The sequence below is a fragment of the Adiantum capillus-veneris genome, chromosome 21 (assembly GCF_014529385.1).
Source record: "Adiantum capillus-veneris isolate H3 chromosome 21, ASM1452938v2, whole genome shotgun sequence".
Lineage (NCBI taxonomy): Eukaryota > Viridiplantae > Streptophyta > Polypodiopsida > Polypodiales > Pteridaceae > Adiantum > Adiantum capillus-veneris.
In genome coordinates, this window is record NC_140951.1 from 71,812,512 (window position 1) to 71,826,303 (window position 13,792).

A 13,792-nucleotide genomic window follows, 5' to 3' on the forward strand; every position below is an offset into this window, starting at 1 on the left:
CCACTCACGTTAGAGGATGGTTATCTTCCATACCTCAATAGGCTATATCTTCCTCACTTCCCATGCTCCTCCCATATGCGGGGCAAAGAGGAATTCGAATTTACTTTGCTAGGAGTAAAAGCATACTTGTATTGGCTTACCAAGAAACGAGAACATAAAAGAGTATGTTTCAAAATGTATGGTATACCAAAAGATGAAGTATGATAGAAGGACCATGGCTTGCCAACATCTAATTGTGTCGGATAGAAATCCTACCATGACCACTAATTTCTGATAGAGTCTCTATCAAGACTAGAGTAACCCTCTTATGTTGGCCTACTATTCCAACGGATGGCCAAAAGGAAAATAAAAAAACTAATGATCCTTGATCTACTAAAATCTTGTGATTCGAAGTAGATCAATGCTCAAAATGAGAGAAGTACTTACCCTATCAACAATATGTCTCTAATAACATGAACATACTTCTAAGGGGAAAGTACCTTTCGGGGCTAAAGACGGAAGATCCAAAAGTCCCTTGTAGCTTAAGGTACCTGGGAAGATCTTCATTGCAAAGGAGTATAGCCGAGATCAAAACGAATCTTTTTAGAAGATTAAACAGGCTATATCCATCTATTAGCTAGGCAAAAAAGGCTCCTGCCATTAGGCACAAAAGAGCCTTATCCTTTAAAGAAAAAGAAAAAAAAGTTTGGTCTTACTAAACTTCCCCAAGGCTCATCTAAGGCAAATTATACACAAGAATCCTCCGGGCCATTAAAGGTATTATGCTAGGTCAGCACAAAGATACTATGGCCCCTTCTAAAATTTCAAGCCCATTCATTAGATGGCTTATTAATTAAAGTTGCTCAACTACTGGCTCATATATATCATTTTTCATGAGAGCCTATTCGAGCCTTATTAAGGAAGAGCCACCAATAGAGGTTATAAATGAAGACCCACCAGAGATCGAGGATGAAGCAAACGAGCTCCAACCCAAGTTCATCCTTCGACACGAGCACAAGGTATTAAGAAATGGTAAGACTACTGAAGGTATCTTATTTAAGTTAAGAATTATCCTTTCAAAGATGCTAAATGCATGCAAAGAACATAGCTTAAGGATAATATGAACCTTGTTAATGCTGCTTACAATGACACAAAAGAGTAAGCAAATGTAAAAGAAGTGCATTTTAAATGATCCATGTTTTTGTCTTATAAGACTCTCTTTTTATGTTTTGTGCACAAATTTTAAGAAGTATGCATACTTAGGATCATGTTTGTGGTGACTACGTCTCCCAAACACCAGGTAGAACTTGTCACTCTACTTTGGAAGTATGATATGGACTAAAAAGAGTAGACATGCTTGCGGCAGACAATGTCTCTCAAGCACCAAGTTGATTAGTCATCCACTCTGGAATGATGTCGTAGGGTAAAAATGGATCCTCTACCTGCTAAGACCAATGGACTAATGGGTGAGACTTTACCATCTCTACCTCATAGTCGAGGACGACTATGATTTCAAGAGAGAGGTAATGTCATAAAAACTAATATCTAACCAACCCAAATGATTTTCTCATATTAAACTGATCACTTAATGTGGGAGAATAAACGTGAACAAGGGTTAAGATATAGACATGTGCTTATAGATATATCTCAACAAAGGGCCAATGGTGAAGGGGCCCAAATGAGAGATGTTCTATCAAAGAGAAAGGCTAACCAATGGAGCATAAGACCTTAGGGTTAGCTTCATTGAAGACCTCCAATAATATGTGTAAAAGTCCTTTGACCTTAGGTAAGCTAGGGCTGAGCTTGAGGCACGGGAACCCGACCCATCTCGAGGTGCTTGTCCTGCTTGTCATGCTTGATGACTAAGGTGCTTGATGATTGAGGTGCTTGAGATGCTTGAGGTGCTTGGCATGCTTGAGATGTTAGGGTTGCACTTGAGGTGAGAACCCAGCCCAAGCTTAAAGTGCTTAAGGGCCAAGCTTGTGGTGGGAACTGGGCCTATGCATGAGGGCTTGAGGTGTCAAAAAGTCAAAGATTCAATCCCTACAAGGAGGGGGCGAGCCCTACATGAGGGGGCATGAGAGAGAACACCCACACTCTCACACAAGGCATGCATGGTACAAAGAAAGTAAAAGGGACACTTGTCAAGTTCCTCCTCATGTTGCCCTCATTGTGTGCCTGAAGCCTATTGGTTGGCCACCCAAGGTGTCCAATGATAATTTAGGAGATTTAATTAATTGATTTTACATTTATCTAGCCCTCTATCTCAAAGGGGAAAGGGGGGACACTTGTCTCAAGGCTACCCTTGCTGCTTGTAATGCCTCCTCATGCTTATGATTGGCTAGGCCTGGAGGGGTCCAATGAGCTTCAAGCATGAGCTACAAGGGGGGGTCGACCCAAGCAAGCTAGGGGGTTGCTTAGGGGGTATACTCACCCACACACACTCACAAACACTCTCATTGTGTGCTAGGCAAGGTGCAAGAGCTCCATCTCCTTCTCCAAGCTCCTTGAGAAGTTGAGAGCCTACACCAACACTCTTGGCTATGGAATGCAAATCCAACCAAGAGCTATGCTTCAATGTTTAAGCTTTCCATCTTCATTACTAATGCTATTATGTATGCTAAGAAAGAAGAGTGATGATAAGTGAGGAATTATTTCTTTCTCCTATGGAATACTTCTTCTTCCTCTTCCCTACCCTCATTCCCTGCTAGCTCTCTCCACCTTCGAAGGTGTTTTAGGTCTTGGGACTGAGGCTTGGGATAGTTAATGATTTCTACAAAGTGCATGTTATGCTTATTGCAAGAAGGCTAATGGTTTATTGCAAGTAGATTAGTTACTTAATGCAAGTAGATTAATTGTATTGCAAGGTAGATTAATTTTTGCTTTAGGCACAAGTTGATGCATAAAAGTATACATCTTCATGCACTCAAATGATTTAGGGAACACAAAGACTAATGATGTTCATGAGTTCTTGATTGTTTTCAAGCTAAGATTGATTGTTGATATTATGCAAAAGCTTGGTATATGAAGCTTCCATCTCCATAATGCCAAAGAGGTGTCAAGGAACACAAAGATTGTATTGTACCAAGTCTCTCTTAATGAGAGAATCTATAATACAAATGCCTTTTGGAGGGGGGACCGGCTCCACATAAATCCGGTCCTCAACTGTTGTCATATTCTCTCTCTCGCTCTCTCTCTCTCTCTCTCTCTCTCTCTCTCTCACTGTCTCTCTCAAAAGTATTGCTCATGCCTAGTTAATTAAGTGTTATGATTAAGTTGCTACTACCAACTAAGTTCACCCTCTTTGCTCTCAAAGTTATTCACTTTAATTCTCTTAATTACGCTATTCTCTAAGTTCATAGGCCATTTCCATTACAAGAGCGCTTCGAGCAAACGCCGACACCCTGTAGGCCCGCAAAGATTGGCGCCCCTTACGGTATTTCTTTATTGTATTCAAAGAGGGAATAAAACCTATGATTTCCTAGGGGCTGCCCCGCATAATCCGGGCTGAAAAAGGCCTGTTCTGGCCTGATTTCAGCAGCATAACTATACTAGGCCAGTTCACCAACAATATCCCCATGCAAAAAGTAACTTTCCCGATGCATACAGACACTTTGCAAAACTTGGCAGGAATTCACAGCATGCTTAATTCTTTGTTTTCTACCTTGAAAATGCGCCAGATCACCCGCAAAGTGTCCCCCTGCTTCCCCAGACCTCCTGGGGGTATTAGATACCGTTTAGGGCCAAAATCCTAAACGTGAAAAAATAAACAACAGGCTGTATTTTCCTATTTTGGGCTCCGTTTTGCGAGTCGGTCGCATCCATACCAAGTTCTCGAGCTCCTGCATCTATAGGTCTACTTGTCCTTTGAATCGAATGAGATTTCTCGCGTGAAATCTCTCCGAATTCACCAGTACCTGCGGGGGATTAGCAACTAGCTAATCCAGTACCTATGCAAGAGGCTCTTGCATCGGCGATCGCACATGAACCCACACAACTATATATAGAGATGAAAAGCCCTCGAGCGGAGCATCACGTTTCTATATTGAAAAGGGGAGAGAGGTGCACGAGAGCGGAATCATCGCACTAAATAAAGCAAGGGAGAAGACAAGCTTTCCATTAAAGCTGTGATCATCTGCCCCCACTACTCACACACACTATGGTTCACTCATGAGCCAAAATCAGCCTCCTCTCTCAATTTAGGCGCCCCCTCTTCAAGCTGGACTAGGAAAAATGCTCTGGCGCCGCCATGTGTCCACTTTGCCACTTTTGAGTTAATTTCCTAGTATCCACCAACTTATAAGTGTAGCGAGGAGGCCTAAATGACTTTGAACTGAGCCTAGACACCCTTTTACTGCTCAGATTCCAGTGCCGGTCGGCCTGACCAGCTCGTGGCGACAAGGTCTTTTCGTCTGCGGGTGAAACTCTTGGCCATTGGCCGTTTCACACTGGCCATACAATGTCTGGCCATTTGCAACTTCAAAAAGAGGGCCCCAAAAATTAAATAAAAAATCATCGAAAAGAAACCAACAACTAAAGTTAGGAGTTGCCATGTCCTTGTGGCATCCACCCTTTTGAAATCGCAAACGTCCTCATTGCATGCCATATATACATGCCATTGATGATCTTGTGTTGTTAGCACGCTTTTATCATCGCATGTACCCGTAAGAAATGTCATAACACATAGATACGAATGACTTAATGAGACCTTCATACTTTTGTCTTTTCCATCTATGATAGAAGTGAGCATAATACCTTAAGCACTTGAAGAGCAATGCACACATCTAATGCACTGAATCCGTATGTACATTTGATGTACTAGCTCTATCATTACCCCTCCTTTGAACACGTTGGGTTGGGGCATACGTAGGCAGTAACCCAAAGGCCTCAAGGTAAAGCTGCAATACATTTGGTAACTCTGACAGCTCATGCTCTTCCATCCACTTTGCATCTATAGGTGGATAGTTTTTGACCTTCACCAAATAACGTCTTGCAACCAATCCCTTAACTTTTCTTTCTTTATGTGCCAAAATCTGCTCAAATATCAAGATCTCATCAAGTTCATCAACTTCTGGCTGATCTTCCTGTGGCATATCTTCTTGCACATCACCCACGATGTAAGGTCTCTACTTTCAAATTTCACACAAGTTCTATTACGCATTTGATTTTTTTTTAACCATCACTCATTATTTAAGATATTCGAGTTCAAATTATGAATCGTAGGTTGAGAAAACCTAGAATTTAAAATTTACGCTAAAAAATTCTGACATGTTTAGCTATATGAATCAATAACTAACTTATTGCAAGACTTATTTACTGATTGTAGAATTTTCTTTTACTACCGTAAAGTTAATATAAGACTATAAAGTTTAACTTAAAAATGTAAAGTAAATTATCATTAAGAAAATAAATAAAATAATTATAAAGACAAAAGAATACACAGCGATGACAAATGAATGCACATGGACTCACCTGGACTCACATAGGAGGGGACAAAGTGGGACACACTGTCACATGAAAAGGAGAGGCTAGTCTTGACTAATCTTAATGAGGGGGGGGGGGGGGGGGGGGGGGGGCTGTGTAGCCTTATCTTTTGATGATAATGACAAAGTGGTCAAGTTGATGGGTACCACGAGGGTACCAAAAACACGGGTATGATTTTTGAGGGAAAAAAAATTAAAAAAATTATATATATATATATTTTTTTTAAAATATTTTTTTTTGAAAAAAAAATGGACGTTTTCTTTTCTGCTATAAATAGAGCATTCATGCTCACACTTTAGACATATTGATTGCCTCTATAGTGCTCACGAAGTGCTGCCACTTCTCTTAGAGAGAAGGCGTCCACAAACCACTAAGAGAGCAAAAACTCTAGTGGACTAATAAGGTGCGTATTAATTAAGCATTCAATTAACTTTAGAAATGATGTATGTGTGCTATCTCTTACTCTAATCTCTGTAATAGATTAGTAAGATTCAATTAGCTATGTGTGTGTGCGTGCTATCTCTTACTCTAATTTTTCTAATAGATTAGTAAGATTCAATTAGTTTTAAGAAGGATATGTGTGTGTGTGTGTGTGTGTGCTATCTCTTACTCTAATCTCTCTAATAGATTGGTGAGATTCAATTAGCTTTAGAAAAGGATGTGTGTGTGTGTTCTTTTTTACTCTAATCTTCTAATAGATTAGTAAGATTCAATTAACTTTAGAAAAGATGTGTGTGTATGTTTTCTCTTACTCTAATCTCTCTAAGTATACCTACTCTCTCTAGTTAATACATCTTCACTATTAACTTATGCATAGTTAATTGAAAGTTAATACATAAGAGAACTCATTATATTCTTATTGTACATGATTAAATTATCATTCAACAATTTTATTGTCAATTAGATTAAGTAGAATTTTGAATAAAACTAAAAATTGATTTAGTTGAAGTATAGAAATGGAAATTAGAATTGGATTAGAAATGTCATGCATAAAAGTAATGCAGTCCTAAACTTTCACTCATAGTTTACACACTTAATTTTTGATTAATTACGATTAGCAAATATTTGATGTATAAAAATTAGATGTAGAACAACAACACTAAGTGTGAATCCGAGTTGGCGAGGATTCAAATTACAGACTCTCTTTGGAAACAAGGAGATTACTAGGGAAATTGACCAATTTAATGTTCTAACTGTATAACATACGTGTAGTACAAAACAATGGCTCCAAAGCGTGCTCGAACACAAGGCGCTAATGATCATGAAGCTGGTACAAGCAACGGGGGAACTTCTGCGGAACATACTATGTCTCCACCAATCGGACCAATCGCAGCTATGGTACAGGTTAGTATTGCAGTTTCAAGTTATGCATCATTGCATATGTGAGACCATAGAAATATAATATTTACCTTATGAAAAGAAAACACGGACCGAAACCATGGGGCTTAACTCCAAGAAACTCGGCATATGCTTGACAAGTAGGAAAGATTGTCTGGTTAAACTGGTTGCTATAGGAAATAATGTTTATCCAAAACCTTCGGTATAGTTTCTCTCAAGTCTCTCTACTTATTAGCGCTGGCATTATGTGGCAGTTGCCGAGGAGTGAGATGACGCCCAGGATGGCACCACTGATGCTGTGGTGGGAGTACACCCAGATTAGCCCAGCTGGATACTGCAGTTTTGTTTTGCCGTGGCGTGAGGATGACGCCCAGATTGGCACCGTTGTTGTTGTGGCGGGAGTACGTCCAGATTAGCACAACGAGTACTTGTCAAGCGGTATGGGATGCTCATGAGGACAAGGGTTTTTATAAATAATGTATATACCGATCGGACATAATAGCACGAGTAGAGATTCTTGTGTGAACCTAATCCAAGGGTTGTTGGTTTAAAATTGGACGACTTCTTGTTTGACTATTGCTTGTAATACTGTTTGAAGGGTTGTTTTAACGAATCAGTATCATAAATAAAGTAAAAGAACATGTATGTTTAAACAGCGTGGTAGTAATTAGATAACAAAAGAAGGGTGAGTGTGGTGTGGAAAGTGGGAGAATGATACCCCGACGTTATCATTCTATGGACGGGTGGACCCGATGAGTCGGGTAACTTTCCAACGCTAGAAAAATTATTTTTTTAAAAGTCATAAATCTTAAAAGAGACAAACCTTGGTGGCTGTGCTTCTGAAACATGGGGAAAAAAGTGCACAGGTTGGGCACTCTAAGATTTATACTTTTAGGTATAATTGATTATAGATAGTTTTTAGATAGGGTTATGGTTGTCACGCTCCGCCATAGCGAGATAGGACCAATCCTTCACTAACGGTTCATGCCCATGGCTACGTAGTAGCTAAGGCAATGTCCGTTGGTTTTTCCTTCTCAGGATTGGAGACCTATCAAAGGTACTCTGCTCCTCTTGACAAGGGGCAGGGACCTCACATTGGTATCAGAGCCTAGGTTAAAGCTTGGGGAGATTTTTAGATTGATGTTTGGATATTGAAGGATGCGAATGTTTGAAATAATAGAAGAACCTAGAAAAATTATTTTGAGTTTTTATATGGTATTGAAGACTGAACTTTCCTGGTACAGGAAAATGTTCATTCAGCCTACCAGAAATTCCAGGTGTTCACCATCATGTTCGAAAATGCATGCCAATCACCAAATTATCAGTTTCGAAAAAGGGTGATGATGATTTTGGATAGGATGTTTGCACCACCTATCCCAAGGGTGCATAGAGGATGGGGTATCAACTGGAGTCCATCTGGAGGAATCTATACCATCGATGCTGACAAGATATGGTGCATGGATACCAACCTCAAGAAACTTTGATGGGCACAGGAGTTAAAAGTCATCGAAGTTTATCTTGTTAGGAAATAAGACGTAGCTAAATAGATAATTGAGTAGATTACTTAATGGAGAGAGACAGATTTATATACACGAGATTATAGAGTAGAGAGAGAGAGAGAGAGAGTACACACGATATACGTGGTTCACCCAATGTGGGCTACGTCCACGGGAAAGCAGCCACTCAATGGCTTTAGTACTTCAAAACAAGAAGTAGTTTAAAAGGGATTATACCCTTAATGGAGCTCCCGCCTTGCTTCACTCTCACCTCCTCACACTCACCTTGTTGCATCAACTTCACACTATGAAATGTGTGTAGAAATGGCCTCCTTTTATAGGCCAAAAGGGCTGCCCTCTCTTATGAGAGACAGCCATGTGTAGCCGCCCTTGTGCGAATAAGTCCAAATCGGACCCTCCAATCCGCCCATGTGTGGCCGCCCTTGAGAAGACAAGTCCGCTTTTGAATTCGGGCACCGGCCATTGAATTCGGCCACCGGCCACCGGCCATTGACTTCCGACCACCGGCCACCGGCCATTGACTTCCGACCATCGGCCATCGGCCATTGACTACCGGCCATCGGCCAACCGACCGGTTGTTTTCCGACCACTTTCCGGCCGCCGTCCGGCCATAATATTCCGGCGAAAAAAAAAGTCTCGGGGGCCTCCGCCCCCGAGGCCTTTAAAGTTGCCCCTGATTCTTGTCCATGAAAATTTTGGTTTCCGGTGAGTGATTTTCCTTCACGTACGATGGCTTCTCCTCATAATGGGGGCCTTACAAATGTGCGCTTTTACCACAGAAAATTACAAGGGTAAATCAGGCTCCATACTTAACATATCTTTTCATTGGTACTAAGAATCCGGATGCTACCATTACCTTGGGAGGAGAAAAGATATCTCAGACTCAATGGGTCTATAACCAAGTTACAAAAGTTATCCATGGTGGTAGGATTCGACCCATATGTGTATCTCGTAGTTTTCAAGGGTCAAAGGAAACTTATTATTTTGATCCTTTAGCCTATCCTTTTGTAGTCACTAAACTCAAAATATAGAGACATTACAATCCTTGTACCTAAAGACTACCAACCTTGGTAGCATATAATGTGTATATAAATAAAGTTTGGATTAATATTATCTTTTGTTTGTATTATTGTCTGATCAAGTTTTTCCTTAAAGTGGATTAAAGTTAGAGTATCCAATAAAGTTTCACTTAACCTATATGGTACAGAGTGCGGTGTACACATCTCTTCAAGAGAAAAAGCTACTTCTCAAGCAAGCTAAACTTCCCTCTTTCAAAGGGGAAGGAGCCCTAGTTGAGCGCGATGCAAAGGTGTGGCTCAAAGAGATGGAGGATTATTTTACTATTGCTGGTACTACTCCCAATAACCAAGAAATGTTGGCTATGTTTCGTCTCACGGGGGATGCCAAGCTTTGGTGGAAACAACACTGCAAAGATAATCAAGTAGCTCAAAACACTCAAACTTGGGAAGACATTAAGTATGCTGTCAAAGGACGTTATCTTCCACCTGCACACGAATCCCTTAAGATGAATGAATTCTTCAACTTACGTCAGTTTCAGCTTACAGTGGAAGAATACTACTCCAAATTTGTTACTCTTAGGTGCTATGCTCCGCCAATGACCGCAGATCAACAAGTAGCCCGCCGTTTCTGCCAAGGGCTAAATGCTCCTTTAAATACACGTCTAGAAGCCATGAGGCCTATAAATTTACAAGATGCTCTTTTAAGATCTAAACCCTTAGCTAAAGAGATGTCAAACTCTCAAAGGGTACGAAATGGAAATACAAGGAATGCTGGAAGAAGAGGACGGCCTATGATGTGGAACCAAAGGCAAGTTCACCCAGTTCACCAAACTTATCCAATAGTTGCAGCTTCACCAAATGGAGCTCAAAATGCAGATCTTAGATGCTATGAATGCAACGAGCTAGGACATTTCAGGAATGTATGTCCTAGGCGAGTCTCCGCAACAAATACATCTAATCGAGCTAGAGGACGAGGCCAAATAATAAATCGTGGAGGAAGAAATGGAGGACGAGGTCAAGGGCGCGGAATGGCTGCCAAAGTCAATGCTATCATAGGAGAACCAACATTGGGAGAAGAACAAGAGGAAAGAGAAACTCTACATGCTGCAATTGATAACCCAAGAGCAAGACAACAATATGCTGTCATTCAAACACCTGCAAATCACCAAGGTGAAAAATTTGAGCTTCTTATTGATTGTGGCAGTACTCATTCTTTCTTGTCACCTAAAAGTTTAAGGAGGTTAGGACTTAATCAACACCTTGCAAGAAAGATGAGAGTTGAATTAGCCAATGGAAAGGAGGTGTTATCTCAGTACACTGTAGGAAAAATAGATTTCAAGTTGGGAGAATACTCTACTTCTGCTACTTTTTGAACCTTACCCATAGGAATCTATGACAGAATTCTTGGAATGGATTGGTTAGCCAGTCATAATGCCAATATCCATTGTGCCCAAGGAAGTGTTACTTTTGTGGACAACCAGGGTCAAGAAGTCACTATTCAAGGCTAGAATGGACGACCAAAAGCTTACTTGGTCAAAGCTAATCGTCTTTTGAAAGAGTTACGCAAGGGTCAACAAATTTTTGTAGTCAAGCTAAACAAAGTAGAAAAATCTTCTTCCAACCGTGAACCAATGTGGCTAGAAGAATTGTCGGATGTTTCCCCACTGAACTTTCTGAACTACCACCACCTAGAGAGGTAGATCATGAAATCAAAATTTTTCCAGGTATTGAACCAGTCTCAAGAGCGCCATACAAGATGTCACTTCCAGAGGCTATAGAACTCAAGGAGCAGCTCAAGCAGTTGATTGAGCAAGGGTTTATCCGACCTAGTACATCTCCATGGGGTGCACCTGTTCTCTTCCAAAAGAAAAAGGATGGCTCTCTTCGACTTTGCATAGATTATAGGGGCTTAAATCAGGTTACTATCAAGAATAAATATCCAATTCCTCGTATTGATGAGATGCTGGACAGTTTACATGGAGCCAAAATATTCACAAAGATTGATCTTCGATCTAGCTATCATCAAATTCGAATCCAGGAGGCTGATATCTCCAAAACAGCTTTCAACACTCGTTATGGTCATTACGAATTTACAGTGATGGCTTTCGGACTTACGAATGCTCCTGCAACTTTCAATCGTCTGATGCACGATATCTTTAGAGAATTCTTGGACGATTTTGTCCTAGTATTCTTTGACGATATCTTAATTTATTCCAAATCAGAAGAAGAGCATGAAGGACATGTTAGGAAAGTGTTAGAGCTTTTACGCCGAAATAAGCTGTATGCAAAGAAAAGCAAATGTACCTTCTTTACCCCTAAGGTCTGTTACTTAGGGTTTATCATTTCACTTGAAGGAGTCTCTATTGACCATGACAAAGTCAAAGATATTGTGGAATGGCCTCAACCCACTTCACAAACCGAAGTTAGAGGGTTCTTAGGTATCACAGGGTGGTACAGGATCTTTGTAAAGGACTATGCTCTTAAAGCTGCACCACTAACTGACCTGCTAAAGAAAGGAGCTATGATACTTTGGGAAGAAAAACATGAATCTTGCTTCAAACAGCTTAAGGATTATCTTGCTTCAGAATCTCTCTTAAAACTTCCAGACTTCACCCAAGAATTCGAGGTGATCACAGATGCTAGTAACCTTGCATTAGGAGGAGTCCTTACTCAAGAAGGAAGGCTTGTAGCTTATACTTCTCGGAAGCTTAGGATTCATGAAGTGAATTATGCTACACATGATTTAGAATTGCTAGGAGTTATTCATGCTCTCAAGCTATGGAGACATTATCTATTGGGACGCAAATTCCAACTGGTAACAGATCACAAGAGCCTTAAGTGGATTTTTACCCAACCTAACCTTAACATGAGACAGAGGAGATGGATAAGCTCATGCATGAATATGATTTTGATATTAAATTTAGACCAGGTAAGGATAATGTTGTGGAAGATGTCCTAAGCCGTAAAGCTTTTCTGGGGGCAATTTCCATGGCTAACAACCCTATTTTAGACAAGGTCTCGGATGCTGCTGTTAGAGATGTAGATTACGAGATTCTTGCTAGTATCCTACGTGAAGAGAGGGTATCATCAAATCAGCTTAAACCTCTACATTACTCCTTAGAAGATGGGAAAATCTACTATAGGAATCGACTACCCATACCTAAGGATTCTACCCTAAGGAATGCTATCCTATATGAAGCACATGATGGCCCAACTTCAGGACATCGAGGTTATGCCAAAACCATCAATGCGATTCACAAAAGTTACTATTAGCAAGGTATGAAGGGTGATGTCCTTCACTATGTCAAGCAGTGTTTGTCTTGTCAAAGGATTAAGGCAGAAAGACTAAAGACGCCAGGTAAATTACATCCTTTAGATATTCCCCAAATGAAATGGGAATGTATTAGCATGGACTTTATCATTCCTTTTGTTCAAGCTGTCTATGATTCAATCATGGTCATAGTCGACTTGCTTAGTAAAGTGGCTCACTTAATCCCAGTCAAGACAACCTTTACAGCTTCAGATATTGCTCGTCTGTTTATGAAGGAGGTTTTCAGAATTCATGGTTTACCCAAGAGGATTGTCAGCAATCGTGATGCCAAGTTTACTTCAAAGTTTTGGGTATCATTGCTTCAAGCTGTTGGAACCCAGTTCTGTTTTAGTACTGCTTATCATCCTCAAACTGATGGCCAAACTGAAAGAGTTAATCAAGTAATTGAAGACATCCTCAGAGCCTACTGCAATAGAGAATCTCGCAAGTGGATTCAATACCTACCCTTGGTAGAGTATGCATACAATTACTCTACTCATAGAAGTATTGGAATGACACCTTTTAATGCTCTTTATGGTCAAGAATGTTTAACACCTCTTAACTTTTCTGACCCCACTATAAGGGTAGAAGCCTCAAAGAAAATGCTTGAAGAAATGGAATCTCAAACCAAAGCTATTCAAAGGGATATTTAAGCGGCTCAAGATCGACAAAAGAAGTACGCCGACTTAAAAAGATCTGATCGGATTTTCAAAGAAGGTGACAAAGTTTTCTTACGAGTAAAGCCCAAAAAGAGCAATCTATCTCTCGGAAGGTATAAGAAGCTTAGCTACCTATATTGTGGACCTTACAAAATAATCAAGGTTGTAAGTGATCAAGCTTATAGAGTAAAACTCCCTTATCATCTCAAAGTGCATGATGTATTTCATGTAAGTCTGTTAAAACCTTATGTATATAACCCTGACCATGTCCTTGATGATGAGCAAATCATTTTAACTGCTCAAGATGTTCTACAACTCCAACCTGATACTATCCTAGAAACTCAGGAGAGAAAGCTTAGGAATAGATCCATCAAAGAACATCTTATCTTATGGAAGGATTTCCCTAAAGAAGATGCTACTTGGGAACATGTGACATCCCTTCTTAAGGATTACTCTTCACTGTTCTTGAGATAAGGGCATCTCAAA

At 40.2% G+C, this 13,792-nt stretch overlaps 1 protein-coding gene across 8 annotated transcripts in view; it reads left to right on the top strand.

Moving 5' to 3' along the window:
• Window positions 1-13,792, top strand: part of LOC147431143 (pentatricopeptide repeat-containing protein At1g08070, chloroplastic-like) — a 134,273-nt gene that overhangs the window by 70,247 nt on the left and 50,234 nt on the right. For 3 of the 8 annotated variants that reach the window (XM_086493789.1, XM_086493794.1, XM_086493790.1), the window contains one exon: window positions 6,676-6,807. The exons of 2 other annotated variants lie outside the window; for them this stretch is intronic. In XM_086493789.1, coding sequence (XP_086349915.1) covers window positions 6,685-6,807 — 123 coding nt within the window. In that variant the 5' untranslated portion in view covers window positions 6,676-6,684. Of the gene's footprint in view, window positions 1-6,673; window positions 6,808-7,055; window positions 7,240-13,792 lie in introns of those variants that run through there. 3 more of the 8 variants (XM_086493786.1, XM_086493793.1, XM_086493792.1) reach the window with 2 other exon arrangements.